Genomic DNA, 24,099 nt, shown 5'->3' with positions numbered 1-24,099 from the left:
CGTCTGTCAGCAGAGAGCCGTGCTCCTCGGCCCCCAGGGCCTGAGAACCAGCCACACAGACGTGGGAGGACGCTGCTGGCTGCCACGTCCGAGCTTGTGGGGCCCAGGGCACTGGCACACGGCCCCGGGGTGGGCCTGGCTGGTTCCACCCAGGACCGCAGGTCAGCTGGGGGGCAGCCACGGGGAGGGAGAGGCGGAGACGATGGGGGCTCTCAGGGGGCAAAGCCGCAGCCGACACCAGTGCCTGCCAGGTGGGGCCAAGCTGGGGACTTTAAAGGCAGCCCGAGCCGAGAGAAGCCGCAGGACGCAGACCTGACAAAGCATCATCAGGAATCCTCAGGTCTCCATGGCGACTTAAGCATTCAGAGCCCGGACCAGAGATCCGAGCAGACGTGTGTGACAGACGACAGTCCGCTATGAGGCTGCTCGCGCCGCTGCTCCCTGGGGGGCTGGGGTGTAACCTGCGGCCCCACTGCGCGTTAGCAGGAGGCCCACACACTACCACAGACCTGACAGCACCAGCCTGGGGCAGCCCCTGTGAAGTCACACAGACGCCAGGCGGCCTGGCGCGGTACCCCCAGGATAGGAACACACACCACTGTTTCGGGGGCGCGGCAGGCACTCACCTGGCGAAGGGTGATGGGCCGGGGGCGGGCCGGCAAAGTCCAGCTTGTCCTTGAGGTCCTCCTCATTCTCCGTCTGCCACTGCAGGCCGACCTTCTCCCAGAGGCTGGTCGCCTCATGCCTGCAGCGCAACACAGACCCAGGTCAGGGGCGCCTGCGGGGGCAGGGCCCGGGGGTGGCCGCTGGGCCTGTGCCCCAGAGAACCCGCCAGCAGGTCTGCCGCGCGTTCCATCGTGAGCCCACAGCACTGGAAAGGGGCTGACTCCTGCCCGGGAGCCCGTGTCACAGGTGCGCAACTGCAGAAGGCCGGTGACCTCCCAGCACGCACAACACGGGGACGGGGCGGCTTCCGTGAGAGACTGTGACCAAAGGACACGGCACGGAGAGTGCACGGGAGCACACGGCAGGGGCTGCGGCTCCCCGGCACGCGAGGACGACGGCCCACGGCGCCCAGATCACGGCCTCGGCCTCGGCACTTACGCGATGTCGGGGATGTCGTCGTCGAAGCCGCTCAGCAGGAGCGGGATGAGCTTGTGGAAGAAGGAGTAGCGGTCCCGCAGGTCCAGCAGCCAGCCCCCCACCACGCGTGTCACCGCCCTGCGCACCTGCACGGAGACGGGACGCTGAGGGCACAGGCGGCTGCCCGGGGCCTCCCCACCACTGTGGGGGCTGGACTGCCAGGGCCCTGTGTCCTGCTGGGAGGAGGACACCAGGGCTCAGGCCGACCCCTCACTGGCCACGGCAGGCCCCAGGCTTGGCCCCAGCCCCGTGGTGAGTTCCTGGTCTTCTGGGTGGGGGCCTCCTGGGCGGCTGTCTGTGTCTGTCTCCACCCGCGTCGCCCACCGCAGGTGCATGAGACCCAGGGAGCAGCAACAGGCCTCGTCTTCGTGATGTTCTGATTGGACCAAAGGTTGGGGTACCCGCCCAGCTTCACTCAGGCAAGGTCCACCCGCCGGGCCTGGTTACATGGCATCCTGCGGGCTCCCCAGGGAGCTGGAGCTGAACGGCGGGGGGGGAAACAGGCTGCTTTCCTCGGCTTCCCCAGGACTCCCCAGGCAGAGCTAAGGTTCATTCTCTCACCCCCCAGGCCCCCCCATCTGCTCCACTGCTGCTGGCCCAGGACGGGCGAGCTTAAGCGCAGAAGCACCTGCACCCGGGCGGTGGAGCCCAGGCTTCCTGGCTGGGCGGCCCTGATGAGGCCTGCACCATCACCTCCCACAGCTTCGGCAACAGGGCTGTGTTCGCCCCAACTACACAAAGCACACGGAATTCTGTCTTCTGGTCAGAGACTCGGCAGTGGGCGGAGGGAGGCCCCCACGTCACGGAGCCCTGGGGCAACAGAGGGCTTAACCTGAGCTGGGCGCTCTCGCCTGGATGGTGCACACGGAGGCACGGGCGGGGGAGCTTTCTGAGCCTGGGGAAAGCTGCATCTGCCCCGCCGCCCCGCAACACCCCTCTTCCCACGTCCTGGGCCGCATCCTGCACACCCAAGGTGGCCAGGCTCCTGAGGAGAAGCAAGGCCACCCGCCCTCCGGTCCCCTGCCAAGCAGCAGGGCGGGGACAGGCTTCTTGTCACGTCCCAGGTTAGTGACCAGAGCCTTTAACTTTCTGTTTGGCGGGAAGAGACGACCGGAGCCTTTGGATCTGGCACAAAGCTCTCGCGAACGGCCTTGAGTCACGCAACCTGAATGTTCCGGTGTGTAAGCTAACGGCCCCGGCTTGCTCACCGAGAGACCGTCACACCACTGACCCCACGGGTCAGGAAAACCTAGGTCAAAGCACAGGCAGCTACCCTCACGCCCACTAGGAAAAACGAAAGGAAGGAAAAACAGTGACAGGTGCCGTGACGACAAAGAGGAATCAGATCCTGGTGCGCTGCTGGGAGGAGTGCCAAACAGCGCCCCCCTGAGGAAGTCTGGTGATTCTTCAAGCTACACGAAGCTCCTGCAGGACCCGACGGGCAGCCCGGCCCATAGGCGTTTATGCAAAAGCGCAGCAGGACTCAAGCAGGTCCCTGGAGCCCGCGTGCCTGCCTCGCCGGATCCTCCCCTGGGGACGGCCTGCTCACAGCAGCCTCTGCTCTGCTCCCCAGGGCCTCAGATGCGTGACGGCCCTCCGAGCCGGCTCCACCAACGCAAGAGCCAGCTTTCTCATCCCCACCTGCATGTCTGCCCCAAAGCCAACGGGGCAAATTTCCCCAACACACCCGCCCTGACTCCGTCCTTCTCCAGGGCCTGGTTCTCCAGCCTCTGGGGCTTCTCCGTCAGGCCGCCCTGATGGAGGGCACATGCTGCAGATGCCTCTGCGAGCTGCGCCAAGACTCAAAGTTCCTTCCTCAAAGGAAGGTCCCTTGCCACAGTCCCTGGAGTTACGACTAACAAGTGAGTCGAGACAATTCTCGGCTCTCCCTCGTTTCCCAAAGACACCCAGTGACTGGGAACAATAAAGAGATGTTGGCTGTCACACGGGGAGAGCTTTAAAAAAAAGGCCAAGGCGAGCGAGTGACGAAGAGCACGGGCACACTTCTGGTGGACAAAAGGGACTGCCCGGAGGAAGAACCCCATTACCTGGGGGACGTCGTCAAAGAGCCGCTGAGCAAAGTGCGGGAGCACGTCGTCCACAGACTTTCCGCTGCCGAACTGAATCACGGCGCCTGTGGCCTCAATGACGGCCACTCGCACCTTCCAGTGCTGGTGGGAGACGGTCTGCATCAGGGGGCCGATCAAGGACTCCGACTGCATGTGGAAGTGGTCTGTGGGACACGGGAGGCCACCCGTCACCAGCGGAACCCACGGGCCTCCACCCTGGCCCAGCTTCACTTCCCCGGCGCCAGCAGAGGCACCGGGATGGGTGTGACCCAAGCAGCACCTCTCCGGAGGACCCAGAGGCTTTGGGGACCCAAGGGAAGAGGCTGGGGCTTGACCTCATCCCGGCTGAACCCAGGAGCTGTGAGGGGAGGGCATGAGGCTGCCCACGGGTGTGACAGGTGCCCGAAAGGAACATGGAGCAGCGCCACATCGCCTGTCCCACGTCTGGCTGAGCCCCTGGCCAGACGCCCAGCAATGCTGCAGGAAGCTGGACTAGCCCCGCCTCAGGCGAGGCCACCCCGCTTCCTAAGGTCCTCACGGAAAGTCAGAATCAGTTCTTCGTGACAGCCAGGCTTGAGACCCGTCTGAAAGACGTGGGCGAGTTCTTTGACCCCTCGGGTCCCCAGAACGCGGCAGGCTAGGCAGGCTCTGGTCCACGACTGACCAGAACGACGGGAATTCTGATAGGAAGCCGCCAGTGCGGGAGCAGGTGGGGACGGCGTGGGGCTCAACTCAAGCAGCAGTGAGCACGCGCCAAGCGCAGTCCCTGTGCGGGGGCTCAGCCACGCGGCTCCCGCCCGGCAGGGGGCAACGACGGGGGAAGGAGCCGAGGACGGCGCGGGGTGAGGGCCTGCGGGGGAGCAGCACCTGGCGTAGCGCGCGCCAGGCCGGCGGCGCACTCGCAGCTCTCGCGGCGCACGGCGGCGAAGGGGTCCAACAGCGTGGAGCGCAGCACCCGCACCGCGTCGTCCAGGTGGGGCGCGAGCGCGGTGCCGCCCAGGCGCACGGCCAGCCCGAGCAGCTGCACGAGCGCCAGGCGCAGCTCTTCGCAGGGCTCTGGAGGCGGGCGGCGCGCGGGCTCGGGGCAGGCGAGGCGGGCGGCAAGCGCGGGCAGCAGGCGCGGGAGGGCGTCGCAAGGCCGCGCGGCGCGCCGCAGGCCCAGGTCCAACAGGTGCACCGCCAGCGCGCGGCAGCCCTCGGCCGGGTCGGTCAGGCAGCGCAGCAGGCGCGGCAGCAGCAGGCGGGCCCACGGGCCCTGGAAGGCGGCGGCCGCGGCGGCGGGGTCGGCGTCGGGCGCCTCAGGCCGCGCTGCCTCCAGCTCACGCTGCAGCGCCTCCAGCGCGCGCCGCCGGCCCAGCTTGTTGTCGGCCTCAAGCCCGGGCAACAGGCGGCTCAGGACGCGGCTCAGCTCCGCCGCCTCGGCCGCCTCGGCGGCCTCCGCGGGGCCCCGGGTCACCGCCGCCTCAGCCGCCACCAACGCCGCCATCTTTCCCGCGTTGCTAGTCACCAGGGGAGACCGGCGCTTTTACGACGGCCGTTGGCGCGGATTACGGCGCGTCTTCCGGTCGGCTCCGAGCGCAACTTTATTGGCGGCTTGGGTCGCGGACAGGGCCCTGGGGGCGGGGCCAGTTGGGGCGGGGCCTGGCGGGCGGCCAATCCGACGGCCGCCGCGGAACCGTGTTGGGCGTAGCGGCGGTGGCCGCGCCCTTTCGCATCTTCAGGCGGCTCCTGTGACCCTCAGGTGTCTTGCAGGCTTGGATTGGGGCAGCTCTGTCAGATGCAGTGACGCGGAAAGGTCACCCGGTCCCGCCGCTCCCTCGCCGCTCGCGGGTGTTGGTCTCCCGAGATGGAGGTTTGAAGAGGAAATAAAACACCAGGACCCACGTGTGTGTTGTTTACCAGGTGCTGAACCTCACTTCAAACGTAATGACGCGGGCAGGTTGAAAGTAAGAGGATGGAGGCATATCACGCAAACATTTATTTTGTAAGAACAGCATCAGCCCAAGTAGACTTAAAAGCACGGGAAATTTATAGGGGAAAAGGTGCGTGGTATAACGACGAAAGGATCAATCCGCCAAGAAGGTATATAGTAATTGCAAATATTTATGACCCCAGCAACAGACCTTCAGAATTCACGAAGCAAACATTGGCAGAGCTGAAAGGGAGAGACAAACCGCCTGATACAGGCGAGGACCTGCGCCCCGACCCTCAGCAGCTGCTGGAAGTCCTAGCCGGTCCGCAAGGACGAGAGGATTCGTGGACGTTCACGAAACAGGCGGCCCAGCGGGAGCAGAATGCGCGCTGTTTACAGGTGTGGAGGCCATGCCAGGATAACACAGACAGACCTCAACGCATGTAAAAGAAGCAAAGTCATGTGGTGCCTGTTCTGTGACAAAAAATGAGATCAAACTAAAAATCCCTAACAGGTAGTCTTCCAATCTGGACATTAGCTCGGTTCTATTCAGAAACAAAAAGGAGACCCTTAGCTTGGGAACCTCCATATGCTGTGGGTGCGGCCCCAAAAAGACAGAAAGAAGAAAAAGGAACTTTTGATACATGCAAGAACTTGGAAGTGTCTCCAGGAGGTATGCTGAATAAAAGAAGACAGTAATAACAGGATACCTGTATCACGGTTCCATTTTTATGACATTCAGGAAATTACAGTTACAGAGCTGGAAGATGGGTTAGTGGCTTCTAGGGTTAGGGATGGGCGCCCAGTGTGACTGTGCAGGGGTCGCAGAGGGAGCCTCCTATCGTGATGGTGCTTGAGTGTCCCGATTGTCATGATGGCTACGAGAACACTTAGGGGGCTGTGACCTCCTGTCCCCTCTCCTCGAAATCCTGCATAACTGCATAAACAAATGAGCAGAAGCAAGGACAGTATAACAGAAGGACCAGTACATTAAAATAAATGGAACCTACCTATAAAGGAGAGAAAAGAGTCTTTATCTGAGCAATACAAAACCACGACAAGAAGCTATATAAAAGAAAGTCAGAGGTGTGGATGAAAGAAGCAGACACGCTAATATCTGGTTCATAGGCCTCCAGAAAAAGGGATGATAAAAAGCGGGCCTATGAGCTATTTGAAGAGATAATGGAGGCAAATTTTCAGAAGAGTGAAAATTGAAGGACCCTCCCAGCCCCAGCAAGGTGCACATATTGCTATGTTGTGAAATTTAAGAATATCAAAGGCACACAGGAACTTACAGGTGATTGTCAGAGAGAAAGACCAGATTGCCTTCAAAGGAACGAGTCAAATTGATGTCAGGTGTTGCTCTTTAGTTCGATAAATAACCTTTATTATTGCTTCTATTTGCCTGTTTAGGGTTAAAACAGTGCTTTTCCCCCAGAGCAAAATATACAGACAAGTCTGAACAGAGTAAAAGACAGGTAATGATAAAGGTTAGACAGTAAAACAAACATACAAGAGAGAGACTAAAACCCCCGAACAGCCTGCAGGTGATGCAGGCAGAACACAGCCATAAGGGGCCGCAGAGGGGGCCCCGGGGCTGCTGGCTGGGATGACGTGTCTTTCTGAGTGGAAAACTCAGGGAAAGGAGATGCCAGCTTGTGGGAGCCTGTGTCTGGCTCGAGACACGTGGACCTGGAGGTGGTTCAGGTCTCTGGCACAGAGCAACCATTCACCCCGACCTCAGGGGCTCAACCAGTGGCATTTACGCAGGTAGCTGATCCGCGGGGCATCCACCTCCCCGGGGGGTGGCCTCCTGAAGGCTGGGCAGGGGACGCCTGAACGCCCTCTCTGGTGTCCAGCTGTCCCTGGCAGCTGCAGCTCCTCCTCACGTCCTCACGGAGGACGGGCAGGTTCTGAGGTCCCCACGGCGAGAGCAAGCTGGCTCTGTGGCGTCTCCTTTCCCGCAGCCTCACCAGGCACATGGGGACTCCCCACCAGAGTCACAGGCCCAAGGGTGGACACCCGGGGCGTGATGCAGGCTCGGGGCTTGCGGAGGAGTCTCGTTCTGTGAGTCTGACTGCAGGAGAGCAGGGCGGCTGCTCAGTGCGGAGCCCTCACCTGTGTCTGTAGGTCAGACCCTGTCCCCAGAGAGGACGCGTCGGGGAGGGTCCACGGCTGGGGTCCAGCCTCTGGACGGCCTGAGGTTTGGGTGTGATGCTCCCTCCTCCAGCTGCACGACGTCTGGTGCGGCTCTGGGTCCTGGTTCACTTTCTGGCCACCGGAGGAAGGGGGACGGGCTCCCTGGGGCCTCTTGTTAGGAGGGTGCATCCCATGCTAATGCCCCACCCTGGTGCTCTCATCACCCCAAAGCCCCACCTCCCAGCGCCATCGCATGGGGGTGGGGGGGGAGGACTTAACGTGTGAACTGGGGAGGGAGGCAGGGACGTTTACCGGCAGCTGCTTCCTTCCTGACTGGCTCTGGTTCAAACTCTCTCGCTTGACCCCCAGAAGCAGTGGTCTGTCTCTGCAGACGCGTCCCCGCAAGCTCAGGGACTGGCACTCACTGATTACCTCGGGGCCTGTGGCCCGGGAGTCGAGGCGCCGCTTAGCTGTGTCCTCTGAAGGTGGCCCCCGGGGCCAGGGCGAGGTTCTCCAGGAGCGCCTCACCCCAGACCACACCAGGGAGCAGTTCATTGCCTCGCGTGGCAAAGTCTGCACCTCCTGCTGCTTCTCACTGGCGGCCAGTTCCTCAGCTGCCCCGCCGGCCACGTGTTCCAGGCTGCGTCCCTCACCTGCACCCCCACAGCCAGCAGGCGGCTGCTCCGGGAGGAATCAGCCTGCTCCCCGAGGAGGGATGGGGCTGGAGGAACAGTAATTGGCGGTGTTCTCAGTTATTGGACTTGACCGTGTGCTTCTCGCTCCGTTCCCAGCTGGGCACCCTCAGACGGCATCCGGCTGGGACCCTGCAGGAGGCCCACAGGTTGGGAGGCAGCACCCAGCCTGGCAGTCCCTGAGCAGAGCCAGGCGGCTGGGGCATGACCCTGCTTTCTTCCCCAGCAGACGTCTGTGTCTGTCTCCGTGCCCGGTAGAGTCAATAAGGAGCAAGACAGGAGTTCCCGTTGTGGCTCAGCGAGTTAAGAACCCAACCAGTATCCGTGAGGATGTGGATTCAACCCCTGGCCTCACTCCGTGCTTAAGGATCCGGCATTGCTGCAATTTGCAGTGTAGGTTGCAGGTGTGGCACAGATCCTGCGTTGCTGTGGCTGTGGTGTAGGCCGGCAGCTGCAGCTCTGACTCGACCCCTAGCCTGCGAATGTCCATAAGCCATGGGCGCCACCCTGAAAAGACAAAAGAAAACAAAAAAAGAGCAAGACTACAGCCTCTGTGCCTTCCCGGGCTCTGGGCACAGTGGGCTAGAGACACAAGCTTGGCCGACAGCCTCTCAAAGTTCACTGGTAGCACTTTGGATGCAGCTGCAGCCACAGGGAGTCCTGGCTGGCACCCACAAGGCTCAGCCTCATCTGCAGGTGCAGGAGGTGCTGAGAAGGTTCCCCACCGAGGTAGTGTCTTGGTTGAGTCTTGGTGGGGGATCTGGGCTTGGCAGAGCCAGGACTTGGGGGCAGGGGGTGGAGGTGGGTGGTTGGTGGCTGGAGAATGTGGCTTCGAGGTTGGATTTCTGCAGGACTCAGTCACGGGGTTCCACGGTGAGGGGAGGCCCAGGGGCTGGGGCACCTGCACCTACTGTGGGGGGGGACAGGCAGGCCATGATTGGCTGGGACTTTTGAGTGATGATGTGATCACCACTGCGGGTAGGAGGACACGGCTGTTCCGACCCTCAGGATATAAGCACTTGTCACTGGTGGGGTGGTGGCCTCAGCCTAGCTGTGTATGGCGGCACTGGGCCACACAGCTTCCTGACTTCACTGAGGGATGATCCTGCTGTCCTCACGAAGGCCACTGGCTGCCAGCGGTCCAGTCCGCCTTCCCGGCTGTCCCTGTGCTTGCACCCGTGGAGCTGTTTGCTTGCGTGCTTCTCAGTTACAACCCCCCCGCCCCCCCCGTGGCACCAATACAGACATTTCCTGGCTGACACAGCCGGGAGGCCTGGACAGAAGCTGAGTGTCAGGCTTGCTTTCAGAGTCCCTGGCTCCCTTCCTCACAGCAGTCAGCCAGCTGGACATCTTGGGAGCAGGGGCCGCAAGAGAGGTGGCCAGGGCTCGTCTGCAGGCTGGGCTGCGGGTGGAGCCAGGCCCTGGCCTGCTGCTGGAGGGAGGTGGGACGGAGTTCTTAGGGGGAGCCGCCTGCAGTCCCTGGAGGATGGGAGCCTCTGAAACAGGGGCCCGAGTGGCCTGGAGGGGTCTGCAGCGGAGGGGCTGGCGGGAACTGCCACCGTGGTGGCGAACGGGACTCGTGCAGTCGCAGCTGAGAGAGACCAAGGGGCCAAGTGTCTGGGGGGCTCAGGGCTCCCAGCCACCTGCCAGCCCCTGCACCTGGGAGGACCTTGTCTTGCAAAACGCTGTCCAGGGGGCTCTGTGTCAGGGCAAAGCCTCGGGCAGAATGAGGCTATGGGGGCGGGGGTGCCTCGGGATCAGACGGTGGTCCTCAGAGAGGGTCCCCCACTCTGGGGGGAGCGTGCAGAGAGCTCTGGAGCACCCCAGGAGAGGCTGAGAGCACAGGCCAGCCCTGGAGCATGTCCCCCCCAGTCTGTCAAGTGATGTGTAGCCCCAATTTTATGTCCCCCTTTTCACCAGGCCACCCTGGAGGAGCCAGGAGTAAGAGGGGAAGGATGGGGGGGCGGGCAAGGGAGGAGAGGTGGCCTGAGCGAACAGCCAGAGGGTTAAGCTGGTTGGGGGGTAAAGTTTTGATTGAGACTGGACTTCAGTTTCCCCAAATGACTCTTCCATCAGGTGTGATGGGAACACAGGTGTGAATGCACCTGAGATGGGGACCGAACAGGAGGCACGGCTGGAGGCAGTGGATGGAGAAGCAGAGAGGAGCCCCTGGTCTGAGCCCCTGAGCACAGCCTGTTCCTTTACCTCCAGGCAGAGGAAAAGGCGGGGGGTGGGCTCAGGGGGCTTCCGCTTTAAGGCCTGGGATCCCTAACCCTGCTCCGTGGTACTTCGACCACTTTAGGTAAAGGCTGGGGACCCCCAACTGCCTGAGATGCAGTCTCTGCCACCCTGGAAGAAGAACGCAGTTAAGATGTGACTCTGGGAGAATAAGGGGGAGTGAGTCCCTTTCCCGAAGGCCTGGGATCAGGAGATCCCGAGGGACTGTGCTGGCCTCGGTGAGCTCCTGGACGCCCGCGGGTGGTGGGAAGAATTGAGGGGGACCCTTTGATTTCCTCCTGGAGCATCCGGGTGAAACTGGTCCCCTAACCAAGAAAAGGAATAACTTGGGCTCGCCTGGCTACCCCTGCAGACTCAATGACAGAGGGATGTGACAGCCCGGGTGTGGGCAGTGGAAGTGGGGTCCTGGCCAACAGCTTGAGACTCCAGGGGCTGAAACCAGCCAGGGTGGGTACTAGCAGGGTCTGGGAGGGGTTGTGGGGGGAGGTCTGGGGAGGGAGTTGGGGGTGGCTGGGGTCCTGGCCAATCTGTGCAACTGCGCTGGGGACGTGTGGGTCCGTCTGTCCACCGGTAGGCCTGTCAGCCTGGATACCCAGCCGGGATGGGAGGGAGGGTGGGGGGCAGCGAGGAGGAGGGAGAAGGAGCTGAGAGGGGGACAGGCGTGGGCTGCGGGTGACGGGAAATCTGGGGAGCAGGGGAGGGGGGTCCTGGGAGGAAAAGCCTATTTTGTGGGAGATAGGGTGCGGGCGGGGAGGGGCGTGCGGGGGTGGACGGGGTGCGGGAGGAGAGAGGGGAGGCCGGTGCGCGCCGGGCGGGGGGTGGACGGCGTGGCGCGGGGGCGGACGGAGGGCGGCGCCGCTGCAGTGCGGGGACCGCTCGCCGGCCGTCCCCGCGTCCCCGCGCAGCCGCCTCCAGCCTCTGGCGCCGCACATCCAGGTACACGGGGCTGGGGAGGGGGCTGCGCCGGAAACCTGGGGCGCCCCCCGCCGCCGCCCTCTTGGCCGGAGCGGGCGGAATCGCCGCGGAGGCCCGAGTCCGGGCTGCGTGCGCCGCGCGGGCGGCTGGCCTCTGGGCCGGTTCGGGGCGGGCTTTGTGACCCGCGGCGCGTAGCCGAGAACGCGCGGCCCTGCCATTGTTCTCAGGGCTCTTCTTCCCCCGAGGCCGCCGGGCTTTGTCGCTTTCCTGTCCCCACCCCCTTGCCTGGCAGTGCCCAGGGCCCTCGGGCCGGCCGCGGGCGCAGATAGCGTGGAGGACACGCAGTGTCCTGCAGGGGGAGGGAGGGACGCCAGCGAGACCACTTAACCGCCGGGCCGGGCCCTCAGGACCCCGCGCCCCCACTCGCCACCGTCAGGTTGCCCAGCCAACAGCGTCGTTGCCGGGAAGACCCTCCGCCCCCGCCAGGATCTGCCTGGAGGTAGCTTTGCAGTTCTCTTGCCAGGCCATTTCACGCGGAGGCCCCTTTGACAGATGCAAACACCCGGCCCAGCCGTGTAACCCTGTCACGTTGCTCCCTGGCTACACCTTATAACGCCTGTGAGATGCATGTCTGTGGCGCGGGGGTCCTGACCCTGCGAGGCCCGCATGATTGTGTGTCCTCAGCAGGAAGCGGGCAGCAGGCAGCCGTGGCCATGGCCTCCCCATCCCCGCACCAGCTGGAGGAGGACGACAGCCTGCGAGGCTGCGAGCTCTACGTGCAGAAGCACGGCGTCCAGCAGGTGCTCAAGGACTGCATCGTGCAGCTGTGCGTCTCCAAGCCCGCCCGCCCCATGAAGTTCCTGCGGGAGCACTTCGAGAAGCTGGAGAAGGTCAGTGGGTGCAGGTCCCTCCGCTGCAGGGGGCTGCGCAGCTGGGCAGGGAGGCCTAGGTGGGTTCGTTCATCCCAGGCTCTGTGTTCCGGCCACAGAATCCCCCTGCCTCTTCCGGGAGGTTCAGGCCTTCGGCGGCCTCGTGGAAGGCGGAGCCCAGGCTTGGGAACGGCTGCCTGTGGCTGTAGCTTAACGGGCTCACCGACAGCTTTCAGCGCAGGGGACCCGTTGCAGAGGCCGCGGGCACTTGGGGTAAAAGAAGATCTCTGTGATGGGGCCGTGTGAGGTTGGAGTCCGGGTTCACCTGCTCTCTGCGGCCTGGCGGATGCTGCCTGCCCCTCAGACCTGTGCAGGGGGGCGCGGGCCTGATCCACACCCTCTGTTCTGAGGAGGGAGACCCCCAGCTCACTGCCCCGTGAATGACGCCTCTCATGCTCTCCTGCTTCCTCCGCGGGGGCCCCCTTCCTCCCCGGAACTCTCTGGAGTCACCCAAGGCTCCTCCTTCCGGTCCTTGTCACAGCTGCCCCTGCCCGTCTCTTGTGGGCCCTTAATGGGAACCCAGCGGGGGCCATGGTCTGTTTTTAAGCACCTCTGCGTCCCCGAGCCCCCCCCCCCCGCCCCCCAGTGGTTTAGTTTGGACAGTGGCTCCTGGGACACATAGCCTTAATCCAAAGGGACGTATTTGTTTCTTCTCTTTAAAACAATCCACTAAAAAAATTTTTTTTTGGGGGGGGGTTCTTTTTAGGGCTGCACCTGTGGCATCTGGAAGTTCCCAGGCTAAGGGTCGAATCGGAGCTGCCGCTGCCGGCCTACACCGCAGCCGCAGCAACACCAGATCCGAGCGTCCTCTCAGTTTGGAGCTTGGAGTAGAGGCTGGGACGGGCATAAACATTGGGGAAGATTAACTGATCCTACTTGCCCAGAGAGGCAGTTTATTACCTGCTTTTGACAAGTTAGGACTGAGGTCTGGAAGAGATAGGGTGACTTGTCCACAGGTGACAAGGGAGCCTAGGTTCCAGGCTCTGGGGGCAGTCTTGCGGAGTCTCCGAAGTCGTGTGCAAGCTTTCACACATGGGTGCGTTTTCCCGGGAGTCCCTCCCTGGCGTTAGCAGCGGATGTGCAGGTGGAGCCGAGGTCCCCAAACGCGAGGGGGGTTAAAGAGCCTAAACCCCACCGAAGTCTCACTTCCTGACACATTTGCCGACCAGGGAGCTGCTGCAAAGTGTTGGTGGCGTGGGCGCAGGATGGGTTCTGGGTCCTGGAGCTCTCTCTGCCTGGAGGTGGGCCGGGGCAGAAGCCTGGGGGGAACAGTTTTCTCCTCTTGTGTCTGGAGCAGGAAGCGTGTTTGTGAGGCCTCTTATAAGGTCGGAGGCGGTGCTGCCCACACAGCCAGGTGGGATGGCGCAGCTCTCCGGGTGCTGCCCTGGCCAGGCCACCCAGGCCTCAGTGGGTATGCGGGCCCGGAGGTGGGCTTCCTCTCTGGTGGAAACCTGAGGCTGAGAGACAGTCCTTATCTTTTGCTGGCAACACACAGCGTGGGGCCCCCCCAGGACCCCGCCTTCCAGATCTTGTCCAGATGGTCATCCGTCCCTTTGACACTGAATTTGAAACGGTGCAGAGAAAGGCCGTCCTATGAAAATGCACCCCTCGCACTGCACCTGTGTGCCGGCCCGACACTTTTCTGAGGCCTTTCCTTTTTTGGGGGGGCTTTTTAGGGCTGCACAGAGGCATATGGAAATTGCTAGGCTAGGGGTTAAATCAGAGCTATAGCTGCCAGCCTACACCACGGCCACAGCAACGCCGGATCCGAGCCTCGTCTTCGACCTACCCCACAGCTCACGGCAACGCCGGATCCTCGACCCACGGAGCGAGGCCAGGGGTGGAACCTGTGCCGCCGTGGATACTGGTCAGGTTTGTTAACCACGGAGCCACACCGGGAGCTCCTGTAGTAGCTTGTTTTGTTGTGGTGAAACATGACACAGTGTTACCACTTTGGCCGTTTTTCAGTGTGCACTTGAGCAGCAGGGTCTTTATGGCGTCTGGGGGCTGTCGCGCATCCATGACGTGGATGTGTCATAATTTCACCTTCCCATCGTTTTGCGTTTGATGGCGTTCAGGGTTTTTCCCTTCAGAAATCACCTTTGTGCCAAGGAGACGATGTAGAGGAGAAAGGGGTGTGTGTGCAGACATGTCAGGGACAGGCTGGGGGCCCAGAGTGACTGGGTGTTTGTGGCTCTTGAACCCTGTTCCCCGACTGCTCCCAAAGGACCGGACCAGCTCACGGCTTCCCCGACGTGAGGCCGCCGCCCTTTCCCCAATCCGCGTCCACCTGCTCTGTGCCGCCCGCTTCTGTGCTGGTTTGTGGACCTTGGACCCTTGTTCCCTTCGTGCCACCACCGTCCCCTGAGTGGCTCAGGGGTGGCTTCCCTGTGATCTGCCGGGCAGACGCCGGAGACGCAGGCTGCTTGGTGGCCTTAGATAAAATGAGTGGCTACGCGGTTGCACTTGGGGTGAGCGGACGCTCCTCCGGCAGAACCTACACCCGCAGGGCTTCCGCCGAAGGAAGTGCTGTCGGCTCCAGTAGCGCCTCCCAAGGGCTGCGGGCGGAACAGGGCGTCGGATGAGTCTGGAGACCCCGCGGAGGGGCCCCTGTGCCTCTGACGACCGGCTCTCCGTCTGTCATTCAGACAGAGGCGTACTTTGGGTGGGTTGGTGTTGAAGTCCTGAGGACCTCGAGGGGCCGTCCCTCCTCCCGGCCCCAAGGCGGCCACCGGGGAGGCCGAGGTGGGGGGATGAGTTCACCTCGAGCCTGCGGATGGCGCCCTGCAGGGGAGGGCAGCCAGCTGTGAGGGAACTTTCTGAGTGGAGGCGTTTCCTCGGGGCGATGGGGTGGGTAGGCTTGGGGGGACGGGGGCTTGCGTGGACATGGAGGGAGCCCTGTATGCTGGCCAGGCACCGCGTGTGCAGTCCAGAGCCGGCGCAGGCTGGGGGATTGCTGTGGGCCGAGGCAGGCCAGGAGGCCTTCCTGGAGGAGGCAGGGTGTGTGGCCCTGGATGTCCAGGCCAGAGTCTGCGGTTGTTCTGGTGGCCGCCAGGCCGGGGGGGATGTGTCGTGATCCCTCGGCCCTAGGACTGAGCGTGGACAGGACAGGAGGAGGCCGTCGTGCGAGGGGGGTGCCCGGTGGGGGAGGCTGTGCGTGTGTGCGGACCAGAGGCCTGTGGGGAAGCCCTGGGATGTGAGAAAGAAAAGGCACGTGGGTGACCCCGTATTCTTGGCGCCGTTCAGTGGAGATGCCTGCTCGCCTGAGTGGCGGTGGAGGGGCGGGGACGGAGCCAGGGAGAAGTCAGAAGAGGGGGGAGGTTTGGAGACGGTGGGGGTGGGAGGGAGGGGTGCTCTGGGATCCTCAGGTTTCTGGGCGGGAGTGGGAGGGTCCTGGGCGCCCTTAGCAGCAGACAGCGGCTCTCAAGGTCTGGTGGGGGTGGTGGAGACAGCAGGCTTGGGGCGAGGCCCGGGCTGGGGTGCAGGGGTGGTGAGGGGCCCCAGGTGGGCCTCTGAGCCCCAGCATTTCAAGGGGTGCGGAGGGGCGGCGCTGACAGAGCCCAGGGGGCAGGGACAGCCTGAGAGCAGCAGGTGTCTGCACGCGAGGGCGCAGCCGTGCCTGTCCGTCCAGCCGTGTCTCCGTGAGATGCGTCTCCGGCGCGCAGGGCAGCTGTTCCCCGCGTGATGTGAGGAAGCTCTGCAGGAACCCCAGAGCGTCTGGAGCGGTTTTTAAAAAGGTTGAAAACGTTCAGAAAGGATGGCGTCCTGGAAGGAAAGGTCGACCCCGCACAATCGCAGGAGGGCTCAGGGGAGGAGAAAGGAGCGCAGCGGTCTCGCCAGAGTCTGACCTTGGGCGTTTCCCGGAGCGGTGCTTTCTGTGCTGCTGCCTCTTTGGGGGCTCTTCCTCCCCACACGGGCACTAGGTTAGCACCTGCCGCCGGCTGCTGTCAACACCTCAGCCGGTTGAGGAGCAGGGTTAGGTCCGCAGCAAAGGGAGGCAGCTTTCCTGGCCTCGCCCACCTTAGCGGGGAGCCCTGTGGAGATTCAGAGGCAGCGTTGATGTGGCCTCGTTAACAAACGCCCAGAGGTTACCCGAGGCTCAGTCTTTCGGTCGTAGATGCTGAGGGTGTGGACAAAGGTGGTCCCCGTTTCCATCATTCTCATGTCGCCCAGCGTCCTCGCCACCCTCCAAACCGCCTGTGCTGCTCCTGGTCCCCCACCCTCCCCGACCCCTGGCGACCCCAGCCCTTTGCTGGCTCCCAAAGGTCAGGCCACTGGCAACACGCAGTCCGCAGCCTTTTCAGACTGGCTTCTCTCACAGGCGCCCCGGTTCCTCCAAGTTTTGTTGTTGTTGTTACGAATACAGAAAAGCAAGTGTATGTGGCATCGTGTCCACAGAGAGCTTTCTCCTGGGACCTGGATGAGGTTCTTTCGGGAATTTTGAGTCTGATTTTTTAAGCTGAAATGTATGATGAACCTACTGCACTTTGAGAGAATATTTGAGTATCTACTCTGTGCTAGGAGTGACTTTTTTTTTTGTGTGTGTGTGTGTTTGCCTTTTCTAGGGCCGCTCCCGCGGCATATGGAGGTTCCCAGGCTAGGGGTCCAATCGGAGCTGTAGCCGCCGGCCTACACCACAGCCACAGCCATGCAGGATCCGAGCTGCGTCTGCGACCCACACCACAGCTCACAGCAATGCCGGATCCTTAACCCACAGAGCGAGGCCAGGGATCGAACCCGCAACCTCATGGGTCCTAGTCGGATTCGTGAACCACTGCACCACGACGGCAACTCCAAGGGGGTATCCTTTTAAACAGAGAGAACTTCTGTGTGTTAGCTGCATAACACACCACCACCCACTGGGTGCATCTGTATTTCTCGGTGGCACACAGTTCTGCAGGTCAGAAGCCCAGGCACTGAGTGAGCGGGTCTGCTGCTCAGGGTGGAGATTGGCTGCAGAGAACGTGGACCGTCCAAGTCTTCTTGTGACTTGACAGCTCGCTCCTTCCCGGAGCCGAGTGGCACTCTCTTCTCCGGGGACCACGGGTTATTTATCCGTCACCGGCTGAGCGACGTCTTGGTTGTTTCCACGTTGTAGCTGTGGTGAGTACAGCCACCACGACGGTCCGTGGGTGGAGCCTTGGGTCCGTTTGATCAATACCTGCAGTGCCGTTGCTGGACTGCCTGGCGAGAGTGCATGTAGTTTGTGAGAAACCCGCAAACTGTCTTCCAGAGTGGCTGCACCACGTCGTGTTCCCACCCACGACGGACGAGGCTTCCTGCTGCCCCAGGTCCCTGCCAGCACGAGGTGGCGTCGGTGCTCTGGGGCTGGGCCACTCTGACGGCTGCGTGCTGGCGTCTCGTTTTACTCCGAGTTTCCACGTGTCTCGTGGCCCCTCATTCCCATGCATATTTGCCGATTGTTGCGTCTTCCTTGTTGAGGTGTCTGTCCATGTCTTTGGCCTGTTTTCTTCTTTTTTTTTTTGTCTTTTCTAGGGCCGCACTCTCGGCATATGGAGGTTCCCAGGCTAGGGGTCGATTCGGAGCTGTAGCCGCCGGCCTGCGCCACAGCCACGCCAGATCCGAGCCGCGTCTGCGACCTACACCACAGCTCCCGGCAACACGGGATCCTTAACCCACAGAGCGAGGCCAGGGATCGAACCCACAACCTCATGGTTCCTAGTCGGATTCGTTGACCACTGCGCCATGACGGGAACTCCAGGCCTGTTTTATTTTTTTATTTTTTTTTATTTTTTTGTCTTTTTGCTATTTCTTTGGGCCGCTCCCGCGGCATATGGAGGTTTCCAGGCTAGGGGTCGAATCAGAGCTACAGCTGCCGGCCTACACCAGAGCCACAGCAACACCAGATCCGAGCCGCGTCTGCGACCTACACCACAGCTCACGGCAACGCCGGGTGCTTGACTCACTAACTCACTGATCGAGGCCAGGGATCGAACCCTCATCCTCATGGTTCCTAGTCAGATTCGTTTCCACTGAGCCACAACGGCAACTCCAACTACATGTAATTTTGAATCCTGCGTGTTCTAAACCAATCTTTATGTGATCACTAAAGGTACTGAAGTATGATTTGGTGGTGTAGAGTGTTCTGTAGATGTTTCTGACCTGACGTGAGTAATCTCTTATTGTTGCTGGTTGGATCAAAGCGTTTTTTTTTAGCACTGCAAGGACCATTCTCATACAGGTATCTTTTTGATGCCTCTCATGGTTTCCTTGGGAGGTATTGTAAGAAACAGAATTACAGGCTCAGCAGTATCCACGGATAAGTTACGCCACTTCTCTGGGAGGTTCCAGGCATTCACTCATTCATTCAGAAATCCCTGACACCTGCTGCGCACTGGGCCGAGGACGTGATGGCAAGCTCACCAGGAAGCTGTGTTTCCCCCTGAGTCGCAAGAGGTGGGCGGGGCCGTATCTCGGAGGGGACAGGGCGTCTTCCTTCGTGTCGTCACGCGGCTCCGTGTCCTTTCTCGGTCACGAGCGATTGCGCGGGCGATCCGGGAAACGTGTGTGCAAATCAGAATCTGAGAATTAAGTGCCCGGTGGGACGTGTTCTTTCAAGGAATCACAGGATGAATTTAAGCCTTTTTCGCGCTCAGAAACCGAATTCTTGGACTATCTTCCAATAAAGTTTCGAATCATGAATAAAAAGACGGCCAGAAAAAAGAGAAAGAGGCAGCCTCTTCGTACGTTTGGAAATGAGTAACAAGCGTCTGCATAGGTTTATCAGTTAAAGAAAATTGTAAAAACTTATGAAATATTTAGGTCGAATGACAGTAAAAGGTTCATATCAAAACATGTTGGATGCATCAGAATGGGTATTTAGACGGACGTTTGCAGTTTCATGACAAATGAGATGAGAAATTAGCTGTATGTCTTGGTTTCCTAGGGTACCAGAGCAAATTGTCACAAATTGGGTAGCTTAAAAGAGATAGTCAATGCCTGACGGTTCTGGAAGCCAGAAGCCCAAGAGGCTTCTGGCAGGGGGGTGCTTCTGGGGGCTGCCCCTGGGGGCTCTGGTGGAGGGTCTGCCCCAGCTGCCCCCCAGCCCCTGGGGCCTCTGATGGAAGGTCTGCCCCAGGCACCCCTCCAGCCCCTGGGGGCTCTGATGGAAAGGTCTGCCCCAGGCACCCCCTCCAGCCCCTGGGGGCTCTGATGGAGCGTCTGCCCCAGCACCCCCCCAACCGCTTGGGGTGTTCGTCCCTGTGCGTCTGTCCAGGTGTCCGCTTCTCACGAGGATGCTCGCCACGGGATTAGGACCAGCCTGACCCAGGACCATCCCATCTTGACGGCATCTGCCAAGAGTCGTTTCCAAATAAAGACACGCTCCGAGGTTCTGGATGGACGTGAATCTTGAGGGACCCTTTTCAGCCCACTGCCTTGTGCCCGCTGAGAATCAGGACTAGAGGAAGAAAGCCAGGCAGAAAGAAGGCAAAATAAGGCGGCTAAAAGGTGAAATTAATGAAGCAGCAGTTGGAGGACTGGCCCAGATGATCGAATGCGAGTCTAAGGGCTGGGTGACCCACAGCTGGGGCTACTACCTCGTGAAGAGCCAGACCAACCGCGACTTGCTCAGGTGGGGGCGGAGGGGGGTGAGGGGGGACTCACAACCGCCCGCATCAGCTCTTCTCCTCTGGGTGGACCCAGAAGCCGCCTCCTCCAGGGAGCCCTCCTTGACTCCGTCTTCCTGCAGGTGGGCAGGAGCCCCCCGTACCCGTGCTTTAGAGGGGCTCGCTCCTCGCCGAGCTGCGGCCTCTACCCGTCCATCTGTCCTGTTTGAGCTCATGACAGAACGACCGCTTTTTCTCTGCAGTTTCTCTGTGAGGCCTGGTACACAGAAGGCGCTCAGCAAATGACGGCAGTTCCGTGTTCCTTTTCTCGCCCTGCCGCTGAACGGCCAGGTGCCCCCACCTGCCCCTCATGCCCTCTGGCCCTGGTTTCTCTGCCTCGTGGTGGGGGTGCCTCACGGCCGGAGATGTAGCCGCAGGGGAGGGCATGGGGCTCCAGGGGTGGGGACACTGCGACAGCGGCCCCGCCCTGGTGCTTGGGGCCTCAGACGCCACCCCCGGGCCTGGGCTGGGACGCCCCCGGGGCGGGGTCCTCGCCCGGAGAGGGAGCGGGGACTTGGAGGGGCTCCCCGTCCCAGGGCCCCGGCCGTAGGGTCAGCTCCTTCCGGAAGGGCTCCCGCGTCGCCCCCTCTCAGGCCCTCGTGGAGGAGAAACGGGGTCGGGATGACAGGGACGGTCACCCGTGACCCAGGGCGCCTCGGCCCCGGGGGGCAGGACGGGGCCAGTCCCTGGAGCTGCGTTACGCGTTTCGGGGCAGTTTCTGGTCACGGAGCTTTCTGGAAACGCCGTTCCCACACTCTTGTTATGAAGATCCCTTTGGCCTGATCGCCCGTCCTGACCCCGCGCCCTCAGCCATCCTGCAGCGCAGACGATTCGTCAGCATGAAAACAGGAGACAGGAAGGGGAGCTCCGAGCATCCGAGGTTTCCTGGAACCCGGGGGGAGGGGTGCCGTCCAGAAATAACGCGCCGGTGCCGTTGAGGCAGAGCCCCGGGCAGCTGCCCCCGCGCCCTGGGGGCCCTGCCCCCCATGTGCTCTCAGCACCCCCTGAAGTGGCCTTCGTGTTGTGAGCCACCTGTGTCCTGCCCCCTTGGACCTCTGCCGCTAAAGGCGGAAAATCGAGCAGAGGCCTGGGCTGCCGCTTCCTGGAAGAAGAGCACCTTCTGGTGCTCGCGCGGGGCCGGGGCCGAGCCTCTGCCGGCGGGGCTCGAGGGCTGCCGTTTCCAAGGGCCCCGGGCGGGGAACCTGCGGACGGACCGACCGACCCCACACTCGTGTCACCAGAGCTGATGCAGCTGCTCTTTTGGGTCACAATTCCTTAGGCTGCTGATGCTCCCGTGGGTGCCTGGATGCTATTCGGGTTTGTTCCACAGCAGGAACTCCAGCTCCAGATTCTTAACCCGCTGAGCCATCGGGAGCTCCGGGTTCCTCGTTCTTGCTTTCAACCAGCTCGTCGCACCGCTTCTTCCGGGTAGTGGTGTCACTGTCCTGTGGCACATCGTCTTGCGGCAATGTGACTTGAGCTCCAGTGTATGAACAAAATCTTTGAGGAAGGGGGGTGGTGATAGGAAGGCTTTATATGCTGGAGGCGTCGTTGGAGTGGGCCTTGATGCATGTGTAGGAGTTCGCCAGGAACAGCATGAGGAGAATGAGCTCTAAGAGGAAGGAAGCCCTGTGTGCTGCTCGTGGCCCTCTCCCTCGGTGAGTTCCTGGCTCCCGGTTGTCTCTGGGGGTGGTGGGGCGACTTGTGGGGGCCCCTTGGAGCTGAGCATCCAGAACGAGCTTGCGTCTGTGCCCCGGGCCTGGGACCCCAGCTGTCTGTGGGCCATTCCCAAGTGCAGGTCACACTGTTATCGCGAAGTCAGTGTAAAAGCCCAGCTTGCATCGACCGGATCAAAAACAGACCCAAATGAGAGCTCCCCTTGTGGCTCAGTGGTTAAAGAATCCGATGAGCATCCATGAGGATGCAGGTTCCATCCCTGGCCTTGCTCAGCAGGTTATGGATCCTGCCTTGCCAGGAGCTGTGGTGTGGGTGGCAGAGGTGGCTCAGATCTGGTGTGGCTGTGGCTGTGGCGTAGCCCAGCAGCTGCAGCTCCAATTCGACCTCTAGCCTGGAAACCTCTATATGCTGTGGGTGTGGCCTTAAAAAGACACCCCCCCCGCAAAACCAAAAAAACCGAACCAAACGCAGAGAGTGGCGAGGGCGTCGGGGGAACCAGAGGACTCGGGCAGGGCTGCTGGGAACGTGGAACCTCGAGGCGGTAGAGACAGTTTGGAGGGTCTTCATCAAGCTGAGCCCGAGTCACCGTGGGACCCAGCAGCCCCCCCTCCCCCGGGGGGTGTCCCCAAGAATTGAGAACAGTTCGGAAGCACATGCCTGCCCACCCACCCAGCGGAAGGACGGCCCCAGCCCATGTCCATCAGCCGACGAGCCGGGCTACCCAGCGTGCGATCCGCAGCAGAAGGCGGCCGGGGTGGAGGGGGGACGCGTGCCCGTGTGCACGGCTCAGACGCGCCCGAGGACGGAGTGCTGCTGGCCACGGACAGACACGCCTTGTTTGGTTCTTTTCTTGTCGAGTATCCAAAGTGGGCACATCCACCCGGATGGAGGCCGGTTCGCGGATGCCACGCCCGGGGGGGGGCGGGGGGCAGGAGAGGAGGGGCTGCTGATGGGTACCTGGGGTTTGGGGATGATGAGATGTTGGGATCGGGATATTGGCGATGTTTGCAGAACACCGTGAAAGTGCTAAACGCCGCAGAATTGCACACTCTACCTTGGTTACCTGTGACTTTTATGTGAATTTTGTCTCCGTTGAGAAAACATCCCCTGATTTGCTCGGGGGGTGGGTGGGATGGGGCGGTGGTCTCCTCATTTCCTCGGGAGCCTGGAATAACTTCCTCCCAACCTCAGCCGAGGTCGCCCTTCGCCTGTCTGTCGCCATCCGTGTGGAGCCCGGTCGCTCGTGCAGGCCTGACTCTGCGGACGTCTCGGCGTCACTGTCAGCGGTTCACCCTGCAGTTGGCGGAGTTTTCCCACTCGGGCTCCCAATCCCACATCAAGATCCCACGGACTTGTCGTTATCTGTATTGTTGTTCTTATTTTTAGTAGCTTACAAAAGCTAAGGCTGAGCATCTCTTCCTTGCAGTTAAAATTCATGGTTTATATGAGTGTTCAGTGGAGTTTGTGGTTTCTGTAAAAGTGGAACAGGCTTCACAACAGTCTCTTTTTTTTGGTCTTTTTGCCTTTTCTAGGGCTGATCCCACGGCATATGGAGGTTCCCAGGCTAGGGGTCCAATTGGAGCTATAGCCGCTGGCCTACACCACAGCAATGCAGGATCCGAGCTGCGCCTGTGACCTACACCACAGCTCACGGCAACGCCGGATCCTTAACCCACCGAGCGAGGCCAGGGATTGAACCTGCAACGTCGTGGTTCCTAGTGGGATTCGTTAACCACTGCGCCACGAGGGGAACTCCCACCTCAGTCTTAATGCTGCAGAGAATTAACACACCGTGTAACTGACATGTTTCCGGTGGCTCACCCTTCTCTCTCCCCCAATAATTCTCGCGAAGGGTGGGAAACAAGCACGTGACTCCTGGTGCCAGGGCGGTGTGGTGCTGGCCTCAGGACGAGATGGCCCGTTGTCATGGTGACAGAAGAGTGGTGAGGGGTTTACTTGGAGGGCAGTTCTGGAGCGATGCAGTGGTTGCTGGTGCGTCCAGGGCTGATCTTCAGGAAGACGCCCCCCCACCCCAGCCCACCAGTGCCCTCAGACCCCCCCAGCCCACCAGGCACAGGGGCCCCCACCCAGCCTTGGGTTTTTGACGAAGACATGCGTGTGTTAGGGTGGTCGGGGCCTCCGTGCTGGTTTTGGCTGTGCTGTGGGGTCGTGTGGAGGGGGGCGCTTGCACAAGTGAACAATCTGAGATGCTCGGCTCGGTCCTGGGCGCTGTGCCGGGGCGCCGGGGCTCGTCCAGGGACGAGGTGGTCATCGAGGTTGTGCCGGGGACGTGGGACAGAGGGTCAGGGCTGGGAGGCCTCTTGTCACCCGTGGCCCTTTGCACTTTCTGGATTTTGTGCCCTCTGTACGTAAATAGTTTTAAAAAAGCAGTGCTGGGGAGTTCCTGTCGCGGCTCAGCGGTAAGGAGCCCAACTAGCATCCATGAGGATGCAGACTTGCTCCCTGGTCTTGCTCAGTGGGTTAAAGATCCGGCGTTGCTGTGGTTGTGGCGTAGGCTGGCAGCTGTAGCTCCGACCCCTAGCCAGGGAACTTCCATATGCCACGGGTGCAGCCCTAAAAAGAAAAAAATTCAAAAAAAAGCAATACTGAAAAGAGAGAGGAAAATGAGGAATGGCTTTTTCTCTGTCACTCACCCACCTCCTGTTTCCGGCACATCCGTGAGCAGAGTAGGGGCGCCTTCCGCCCTCTGCGTGAACCCAGTGGGGCTGACCTCTGGAACCTGGGACCTGGACACTT

At 61.3% G+C, this 24,099-nt stretch overlaps 2 protein-coding genes across 16 annotated transcripts in view; one reads left to right on the top strand and one right to left on the bottom strand.

The window, feature by feature from the left end:
* DNAAF5 (dynein axonemal assembly factor 5) overlaps positions 1 to 4,727 on the bottom strand; it is a 37,842-nt gene extending 33,115 nt beyond the window's left edge. For all 3 annotated transcript variants that reach the window (XR_014839917.1, XM_003480966.5, XM_085016279.1), the window contains exons 1-4: positions 4,080 to 4,727; positions 3,192 to 3,376; positions 1,105 to 1,229; positions 627 to 745 (exon numbers count right to left, since the gene is read on the bottom strand). Coding sequence is in view for 2 of the 3 variants with exons in the window: in XM_003480966.5 (XP_003481014.2) it covers positions 627 to 745; positions 1,105 to 1,229; positions 3,192 to 3,376; positions 4,080 to 4,698 (1,048 nt within the window). In the remaining variant the exon portion in view is untranslated. The remainder of the gene's footprint in view (positions 1 to 626; positions 746 to 1,104; positions 1,230 to 3,191; positions 3,377 to 4,079) is intronic.
* Positions 4,085 to 24,099, top strand: part of PRKAR1B (protein kinase cAMP-dependent type I regulatory subunit beta) — an 82,085-nt gene continuing 62,070 nt past the window's right edge. The window contains exons 1-5 of one of the 13 annotated variants that reach the window (XM_085016284.1): positions 4,085 to 4,185; positions 4,965 to 6,421; positions 10,258 to 10,411; positions 10,546 to 10,640; positions 11,796 to 11,998. In XM_085016284.1, coding sequence (XP_084872410.1) covers positions 11,822 to 11,998 — 177 coding nt within the window. In that variant the 5' untranslated portion in view covers positions 4,085 to 4,185; positions 4,965 to 6,421; positions 10,258 to 10,411; positions 10,546 to 10,640; positions 11,796 to 11,821. Of the gene's footprint in view, positions 4,186 to 4,894; positions 6,895 to 10,257; positions 10,412 to 10,545; positions 10,641 to 11,092; positions 11,608 to 11,792; positions 11,999 to 24,099 lie in introns of those variants that run through there. The other 12 variants (XM_085016289.1, XM_085016286.1, XM_085016285.1 and 9 more) reach the window with 12 other exon arrangements.

This window comes from Sus scrofa, chromosome 3 (assembly GCF_054392235.1).
Source record: "Sus scrofa isolate SSC_HxYL_T2T_F1_AM1 chromosome 3, Sscrofa_HxYL_maternal_Yorkshire_Landrace_v2.0, whole genome shotgun sequence".
In the NCBI taxonomy this organism is placed as follows: Eukaryota; Metazoa; Chordata; class Mammalia; order Artiodactyla; family Suidae; genus Sus; species Sus scrofa.
The sequence above is the reverse complement of the archived record's forward strand: the minus strand, read 5'-3'. Positions and strand labels throughout refer to the sequence as shown.